We start from the raw sequence: 9,935 nt of genomic DNA, 5'->3' as shown, positions 1-9,935 counted from the left end.
CGGAGTTGTTGAGGTTGGAAGGCTAATAAAAATATGCCAATTTTGCTTCCATAAGGTAAAGGGTCAATATTTATTTAGTGACCTTCTAACTGAATAAATTGGCTTTGTATCCACTAAACAGATAATCTTTATTAATTATTCTCATTTTTTTAAAATATTATTTCTATTTATATAACATATAATACCATGTGGCTTCCATTAATTAATTTCTAATTTAATATCTAGAATTGCCTAATTACTCAATTATAAGCTTTCTTTTCTTTTCTTTTATTCGATTCAATTATTATAAGTTTTCATTTGATTTCAATTATGACTTCGATTTGATACTTCATGATTTTGGCGCTGCTGAATTGAGATTTATTAATTAATTATTAAAAATTTAATAATGTTAATATCATTCTCTTTTATGCTTTTTATTATTATTATTGGTCTTTTTTTTAAATATAATTGAGACCCATTAAATATTTTTTTTAAATATAATTGAGACCCATTAAATATATTAAATTTTAAGTTACTTATCAAATTTAAAAATTTTCACTAAATGAAGCTATGTTTCATAAAAAATTTTTTTATAGCATGAAATAAAAATAAATTTAAATAATATATAAAATGTGACGATATGAAATTTAGAAAGAGATAAGATTTTAGTATGAATGAGTAAGTTTAATTTCAATAGTTTATATTTTTTTTTAATTTTTTTTTATTTTTTAATGATGCATACTATCATTCTGTTATAATGCCATTTATTATTAGTCGTATGTACGAGCGTACATTTAATTTCCTTTCAGCGCATAGGATCGTGACATAACTTATTTTCCTACTCCACACATAGATTTTGAATTTACTCTCTTACAAGAGTTCGACTACACTCTAAGTGTCAATAACTCAATAGTCATCCCGTGATTTTTATTTGTCTATTAGTTATTTTATGATTAATAAAATATATTAAAGTAAAAATAAAATAGAATAAATATTTCTAAAAATAATAATTTACTAGTAATTTTTTTTTTGAAAATGTTTGGCTTCGCGCTATTAGCGCATATTATTAAAATCCATCATCAAAGCCTCATACAGAAAATTAGGAGGGCATACCCCCCAAGAAAGACCAGACATGGAACCAGCCGCTCTTGCACAACAATGGGCAACATGATTCGCTGATCTATACACAAAACGAAAACTCACATTCGGTAGCTCATCTAATAGAGCTTTACAATCAACGATAATACTCTGAAAATAAGATAAAACCTCATTATCTTGAGATATCAAGGCTTTCGTTACTACCTGGCAATCCGTCTCCACAGTAACATGATGATATGGCAATGTTTTCAACCAACTTAGTGCTTCTCTGAAACATAACGCCTCTCCTATCGTTGGGTCAGCATTCCCATAAATAGCTTCAATCTTTCCAGCCTCACATAACCCCTGATGATTACGCAGAATAAAACCCAACCCGAACCTGCTGTTTGTCAAAATAGCTATGTCAATATTGCATTTGAACTTTCCAATTTCTGGTGCTATCCATTGTCTATTACGCGCCAATGCCACTACATTCTCCTTCGGCTTTAGTTGAGCATTCTGCCATTGTTGTAAAGTTGACCGGGCTCTATGAAGAACCACCAAAGAATCTTCATGCTTCTGCTGCCATAATAATTGATTCCTGCTGTGCCATAGACTCCAAGACAACATAAATAATTCTTCTTTCTGGGTATGTGTACCTGTCAGAATAAGATTAGAAAACTATATTTTAAGATCATGTATGGGTTCCCATCCTATTATGGAAGACACCCACACAGCTTGGGCGTGATTACAATCATGAAGCAGGTGTAACTCGGTTTCCTGGAATAAGCCACAAACAATGCAAGCATCCTGTACTTCAACCTTACGCTTCCTCAAATTAAAATTACAAGGTAAGCACCCACGAAGTACTCTCCATATAAAAAAATTGACTTTTGCTGGTACCTTCACCTTCCAAATTCGTTCCCACATATCATCATTCAAATAAAACTGATGGTCCGCTTCATCTATAGCAAGTCTATATCCTTCTTTCACCTTGTAAAAAATCAGTATCAGGGAAATACCGTTGTTATCAGGGAAAAAATCAGTATCAGGGAAATATATTTTTATTTTATTATTATACAAAATTTTATTAATGATAATCAAACTCTAAATAATAAATTCATTATTTATAGAATTAGATATGACACCAACTCAATTATATATATATATATATATGTTGTGAGAGTTATCTCTAAATTATAAATGAATTCAGTTCACATGCCTAATAAACAATTATGAAGAGGCAGATAATGCTGAATTATTGTTAAATGGTCCATCAATTTCAATCTATTTATTTTTATTATTATTGTAATAGTTAGGGATGTAAACGGATAAGGTACCCGCGAAATTGAGACACCTAAACCTGAACCCGATTATATATAAAATTTCCGAACCTGTCCCAAATCGGTTTAGTATTTTAATTTTATTATCGGTACCTGTTCCAAATCCGTTTAACAATATCCGTACAATACCTGAACTTGACCAAACCCGATTTTTTTAAATTCAATTCAATGAAAAAAATTTAAAAATTTAGATCTGATAACCTAAATATCAAACCCTGAATTAAAAGCACAACCTGAATATCAATCTCAATTATCTATTCAATCTAAAATTATCTCTAAGATATGCACAACCGAGCAGTAGAAATATTGGAGAAATACCCAGCAGAAATATTGAAGAAATACCCAGCAGTAGAAATATTGGAGAACAATAATCAAATAGCAAATATCCAAATAATTAAATTAATAGTTCATAAATTCTAAAATTCTTTAATAGCAACTAAAAATTCTTTAATAATATGCACATAAAAGATCTTGATTATTAAAAAATTTGATTGCAAACCTGAAAAGAATTTCAGCCAAAGGAGATGTCGCCGACGCCGATTATGGAGAGGCAAGGGTTATCTCCAGCAGTCATCGGTGAAGTGGGGGAGAGGGAAGAGTTGTCTCCGATTGAGAAGTGGGAGATGTGACCACTGGAAAGAGAGAAGGAGATATCGGGAGAGAGAAGATTTATCGTCGAGTGGTGAGAGAAATGAGACATCGCCAGTGTCGATTGGGAGTGAAATGGGGGAGAGTGAGAGATGTTACCGACTGGAGAGAAAAGGAGATATTGATGACTGAGGGAGAAGAAGATTTATGGTCACTAGGGAGAGAAAAGAGATGTCGCCGATGCTGACCGGCCTGCGCCGGCAGTTATCAGTGAAGTGGAGGAGAGAGGCCGATTGGGAATTATGGGAAGGGAAGCAGGGAGAGAGGCGCCGACGGAGAGAGAGAAATGAAAATGAAAAAAAAAAAAGGAATTAAGGATTAGGGTTAGGGTTAGTTTTGTTATATACTAATCGGGTTCGGGTAACGGGTATTGATAGTCTAATTCCGAACCCTACCCGAATCCGAGACGGGTAAAATTTTTCAAACCCGAATCCGTCCAAATCCTTTTTGCAAAAACCCAAATCCGTCTTAATAGGGTTTGGACGGATTGGATACCCGTGAAAACCCGCCCGCCTGACATACCTAGCAATAGTTAGTGTTATGAAAGCAAAAAACAAAAAACTGTATTATTTGGTTTAATTTTAAAAAAACGTAAGTATTAAAATTGAAAAATGTCAAATCAATAATCATACTGAGATTTATGTGGGATATAAGATAAAAAATTTTAATTAAGTGATTTTAAATTTTGTATGTATTTATAGTATTTTATTAAAAAAATTATTTTTAAAATTTAAATTAAAAACATAAATATCACGTCGTTATATTAAAAATTATTTTTTATTCTTTAAATTGATAATGTAAATGGGAGCTTTATTGGAAATGTATTTGACAGACAACATGCAACAATTTTTTTAAATACTATTTTATAAGTGAAAATATTCATTTTATAAAATTTTAGTAACTTTTATTCGGTACAATTATTTTTACATGCCCAAATTTTCTTAATAAAACCTGAAAAAAAAAAAACTTAGTTAATAAATTTATTTATTTATTTTATCTTGCTGAACCTGGGCCCAAATACAAGAGACTATAGCCCAAGTACCTCGGGCGCTGCTGGGGTGAGCATTCGGTCGGTTCGGTTCAAAACCGAACCGAACCGAATAAACCGAAAACCGAAATTTGAGTGTTTATAAAAACCGAACCGAACCGATTTTGGTTAGAAACCGAATCGAACCGAACCGGTTTGATTCGGTTCGGTTCGGTTCGGTTTGATCGGTTTCGATTTTTAATAATTTTTTTATTTTTTACACTTTATTTTTAATATTTTAAAATTTAATTAAAATATTTTAATTTTAATATGATTTAATTTCTATATATTATTGAAAAAACATATTATTATTACTAATCGGTTCGGTTCGGTTTTTTCGGTTTTTTCTTGATCAAAACCGAACCGAACCGTAAAAAACCGAACCAAATTTTTAAATCGGTTCGATTCGGTCGGTTTTTTCGGTTTGAACCGAATACTGCTCACCCCTGCCGCTGCAGACAGGGCAGAGCTGAAGAGCGCCATTGCTGCCGTTGCCGCCATTATTTCCATCTCTAAAGTTTAAACCTCAGTGGACAATCAATGGCAGCGTAACTATTAACAACTAGTGTATAATGTTCACTCTCTCTCGCAAATTCTTCTCAACTAATTCCATTTCCTATCTGCCCAAACAGCTCTCTCAATACAAACTTACGCCTACTTTCGTTCCTTTTTCTCAGCTTCAACAACAGCTGAGTCTCCTAGAGTCCCAACTCGTCTCCACCCTTGATGCCTGCACCAACCTCGCTCAAATCAAACAAGTCCACAATCACATTTTACGTACAGGCCTTGACCAGTGTTGCTATGTCGTCACCAAACTCGTACGGACGCTCACCAACCTCAATGTTCCCATGGACCCATACCCTCGCTCCATATTTGATCAGGTCAAGTGTCCTAATCCATTTCTTTACTCTGCTGTCATTCGGGGTTATTCACTCCAAGGACCTTTAAGCGAATCTATTAAATTGTATGGTTTGATGAGAACAGAAGGTGTTAGGCCTGTGTCATTTACGTTTTCAGCTATTCTTAAGGCGTGTAGTGCACTGTTGGATGTAAGTTTGGGGAGGCAGATGCATGCACAGTCGATTTTGATTGGTGGGTTTTGCTCTGATTTGTTCGTCGGGAATACTTTGATTGATATGTATATAAAATGCGGGTTTTTGGAGTGCGGGCGTAAAGTGTTTGATGAAATGCCTGACAAGGATGTGATTTCTTGGACGGGGTTAATTGTTGCTTATGCAAAGATTGGCGATATGGAAACTTCAAGGGAGTTGTTTGATGGCTTGCCCGTGAAGGATATGATGGCTTGGACAGCAATGGTTACAGGTTTTGCACAAAATGCTAGGCCGAGAGAGGCCATAGAGTTTTTTGAGAGAATGCAGAACGCTGGTGTTGGAACTGATGAAGTAACTTTGATTGGTGTTATTTCGGCTTGTGCTCAATTAGGTGCAGCTAAATATGCTGATTGGATTCGTGATATCGTTGAGAAACGTGGGTCTGCTGCTGGTCACAGTGTTGTCCTGGGATCAGCTTTGATCGATATGTACTCAAAGTGCGGAAATGTCGAGGATGCTTATAAAGTTTTTGCCGGAATGAATGATAGGAACGTGTTTTCATATAGCTCAATGATTATGGGTTTTTCCGTGCATGGTCGTGCGGATGATGCAATTAAATTGTTTAACGAAATGGTTAAGACGGAGATAAAACCAAACAAGGTTACCTTTATTGGGGTTCTAACTGCGTGTGTTCATAGAGGTATGGTCGATGAAGGTATGAGCATATTTGATTCTATGGAGAAATGTTATGGTGTTAAACCATCAGCTGATCATTATACTTGCATAGTGGATCTGCTTGGACGAGCTGGGCGTTTAGAAGAGGCCCTAGAACTTGTTAAAACAATGCCAATTGAGCCCCATGGAGGAGTGTGGGGAGCGCTGCTTGGAGCTTGTCGCATCCATGGCAATCCTGACATTGCTACAATCGCAGCTAGCCATTTGTTTGAGCTTGAACCCAATGCCATTGGAAATTACATCATGCTTTCTAACATATATGCATCAGCTGGAAGGTGGCTTGATGTTTCATGGGCAAGGAAACTTATGAGAAGGAAAGGTCTGAAGAAAAATCCTGGATGTAGCTGGATTGAACCAAGGAAAGGAGTGATTCATGAGTTCTTTTCAGGGGATATGACCCATCCAATGTCTAGTGAGATTAAGCAAGTGCTAATGGATCTTCTGGATAGATTGGAGGCTACAGGGTACCAACCAAAACTGAGTTCTGTTCCTTATGATGTGAGTGATGAAGAAAAGAGACGTATACTGATTACTCATAGTGAGAAATTAGCTTTAGCATTTGGGTTGATCAGTATGAATCCTGGTTGCTCTATAAGGATTATGAAGAACTTAAGAATTTGTGAAGATTGCCACTTAGTAATGTGTGGTGCATCTCAAATCACGAAGAGAGACATTGTTGTTAGGGATAACATGAGATTTCATCATTTCTGTAATGGGACATGCTCTTGTGGTAATTTCTGGTGACTGAATGTGGGGTTTAAATATTCTTTGGGATTGAAGATTGGCCGTTAGAATCCTTTCTTCACATGGATGGTCTGTTACAGAGGGATCACTTGTGTATTGTTGCATAAACTTTCCTGCTAAAGATTCCTTTCATCAATGCAAACAGTCAGAATTCTGTTGCCCTAATAATTTTGCACTTGTTTCTACAAATCTTCTGCTTGATACTTCACGTGTAAGAGCTTCGGTCATTTGTGGGAGACATTTTGTTCTGGTATGACTTATCTCTTGCAGATTTTGAGGCATTGGTTTTCAAGCTTTGGCATGGCATACAAATAAATGGTGCATAAATATTTGTTGGCGAGGGCAAAAATAAGTGCACTTATATGTTTGTATATGGGCGACTATACATGCAACAAATTTGGGGAAAAAAAAGGCAGTGGGGCACTTGCTTCTGTGCTCCTTCTGTATGTGCTAGTGTGTCAGTTTAACAATGACATTTCTCATTATTTTGGCATATAGTACAGGCATACAAATTATGTTTGTGAATATTCTACAGCTTGATATTTGGCACTTTGCAATGGCAATTCTGCAAGGATATCAGATATGATTCAAGACATCCTTCTTTATGACCATCCACCATCTATATGAGGTACGAATGATGTCTTGTATCTTTGCTGTAGTTCCAACTGTTGAAAGGTTTTGACATGAAAAATGATTCTGAAAGGGATTCTGTGTTTGGGCTGCTGAAAATTTGACTAATTTCCTGCTGCACAGTTCCACACACCTATGCTTTTTTTTCTTTTTCTCTTTCCCTTTTTTTTAGAAAATAATCCTGATTTAATTTAATATATCATCTGTTTCACCTTTTCCTCTTTGTATAAATTTTCGCGCAGCTTTTTTCCAAATTGAACCATAAGTAAGGTTGAAATTGTGGAAGGACCAGTTTTATGTCAATGGTGACTTTTATTTTGAGGTTCAAATGTTTGGTATCAGATAAACCTTAATTTGTTTCTGTTTACCACATAATTAGGTTAACGAGGATGTGTATTTATTGCCATTGTACCTTTCATCATTGCTGCAGGTGCCAGTGGAGGTGATGTTCCGTTAGTAACTACCATCTCTGGAGCAGTAAGCCACAGCAGCTGCCAAGGGCACGTCAGTTGTTCTGGAATCTGTCAAAATAATGCAATATTCAGAAGTTTGATTGTGATGAAACAGCTCCTAGCTGCCAGTGCGTGCAACTGCTTAAAAAGGTTCCTCCTAACTGACATATGCATGTCAAAATCTTTCCCTATGTTTGGCATTATCTGTTGGATCTTGAATATTTATTCTGTGCTCAAAAGTCTAAATACTTAAATAGATATTACCGATAATTTTATGCAGCTAGTAGTGAAATTGAAATTAAATTCTATAGTTCTCAACAGCTTCAATAGTTTACCTTCTTTAAAATCAATTTATGATTGGAGTTTGTCAGTTGCCACAGAAGGTTTTGAGCCTACTAATGGCAACATTCAACTAAATTCGTGCAATTTTTGGAGAAGTGAAATTATTTTCATGTAAGCAAAGGCTATGCTTGCACCAATATAGTATTCCCCAAAACGCATTGACGAGTAGATTAGTAGTTGTCTTGATTTGGAAGCACCTAAGAGCTACCATCCTTATTGATCTAATACGTATTTACACTTAGTACTATTTGATATTAATTTATTGAACATTTTAATTAAATTGTAATTTATTGAAAATGTGAAAAAAATAATTTATTGCTAATAGTTTTCTAAATTTTGTTGATTAAGATCTAAAGTTTTGTAAAATGATAAAATTGATTGCATTTATATCTGACCCTATTCTTATATGCTGTCCTGTCATTGGTTTTCGAGAGCTGAAAATTACTCGATCTGTTTTTTTATTAAGAGTCGTTTGAGATTTTTCCACACAAATTAAAAAAAAAAAAGTAAATATACTGAATTTTAACTAAAATATAAATAAAAAGATTATATTACCCTTTAATTAGAATGCCTATATAAATAATATGAACCAAATTAATACTTTACTTATTGAAAGGTAGATAGGAAAGAAAATATTAAATGGAATATTAGAATCATAAAATGACACTTATTTAGAAATAGACAAAATTCTTAAAATCATACTTAATTAAAAAAAAGAAATGATAATTAAAAAGTAAATTATTAGGTATTTCGAGTTATCATCTCATCGTGCTAAGACAGTGATAGTGCACAAGCCAATAGTATTAGGATAAATAATTAAAAAAAAATAAAATTTAATAAATTTAATTAAATTTTTATAATAACTTTTTAATTGTGATATGAGTTTAGTGGATAGTTTTTATTTTTTTAATTATATCTCCATAAAATGAGACAGTGAGCATTCAATAATTTCTTTAATAAAAAAGAAAACCATTAAAAGTAAGTGCCAAGCAAAATGGGATGGACCGTCCTTTTGATATTATATATAGGGCCTGGGAAGATGAAGATGACAAGCAGAAATGGCCATATCTCATTGTTGATTGTTTTTTTTTTTTTTTTTTTTTTTTGTCATAACATTGTTGATTGTTGAGCAGTGGTAAACTAAGCAAAGAAGTGGAAGGTCAGAGTGATGAAAAAACTGTTGTCAACTTTGCACATTTTCAAAATTATCTCAAATGTGTATCAAAACAATTATGCTTTAATTAAGAAGGGGAAGGTCCGAGTGATTTGGTTTATCTGTTTAAGATAAATTTTAATTTCATGTCCATGTATGTATATATAATACATACATAAATTTTGATTACATGCAAATTCTTCTAATTTTCAACTTGTCACTTATCGGAAAAATATCGATAAATTTAAAAAAAAAAAAGTTAAAACTCTCTAATGCCCGCATGATCGAATTTGAGTTATTTTTTTTAAATAAAAATTAAAAATTAAGAAAATAGAACTTGAGATCTTTCGGATGTACTCAATACATTTAAAGTGTGGTCAAATTTAAATTATACACTTAGAATGCGATCAAATTTAAATTATAAATATAAATATTACCTATAATTTTTATCATATAAGTAATGACTTGAATCATCATTGCCAATTTTTTCTTTAAAATACATTTATAGATAGCATTTGTTTCTTTCTACCATAGTAATTTTCCTTCTTTGAGTTTGGCAATTGGATGTACGGTTAAATATTTCTTAGAAATTTTTTCGAAGACGGACCATTCTAAATTTTTTTTTAAAAAAATTGTCTTAAAAAATACATAATTTTTAAAACACAATTTCAATTCTGCAATAAAAAAATAAATAAAAATAATATACATATATTTATATACTAATTTCTATTTTAATGATTTAATAAATAAATT

At 33.2% G+C, this 9,935-nt stretch overlaps 1 protein-coding gene across 2 annotated transcripts; it reads left to right on the top strand.

Annotated features, from left to right (window-relative positions):
• Positions 1-4,523: 4,523 nt before the first annotated feature.
• LOC110630934 (pentatricopeptide repeat-containing protein At5g44230) lies at positions 4,524-7,966 on the top strand. Of its 2 annotated transcripts, XM_043950055.1 has the most exons (3): positions 4,525-4,641; positions 4,752-7,233; positions 7,666-7,966. In XM_043950055.1, the coding sequence occupies exon 2, from the start codon at positions 4,923-4,925 to the stop codon at positions 6,603-6,605; it is 1,683 nt and encodes a 560-aa protein (XP_043805990.1). In that variant the 5' UTR covers positions 4,525-4,641; positions 4,752-4,922; the 3' UTR covers positions 6,606-7,233; positions 7,666-7,966. The 2 variants fall into 2 exon arrangements, with proteins under 2 accessions (XP_021634275.1, XP_043805990.1); XM_021778583.2 differs by having other exon boundaries at positions 4,524-7,233.
• The last annotated feature ends 1,969 nt before the right edge of the window (positions 7,967-9,935 follow it).

This window comes from Manihot esculenta, chromosome 14 (assembly GCF_001659605.2).
Source record: "Manihot esculenta cultivar AM560-2 chromosome 14, M.esculenta_v8, whole genome shotgun sequence".
Lineage (NCBI taxonomy): Eukaryota > Viridiplantae > Streptophyta > Magnoliopsida > Malpighiales > Euphorbiaceae > Manihot > Manihot esculenta.
Note: the sequence above shows the minus strand (reverse complement) of the source record. Positions and strands in the feature narration are given on the sequence as shown.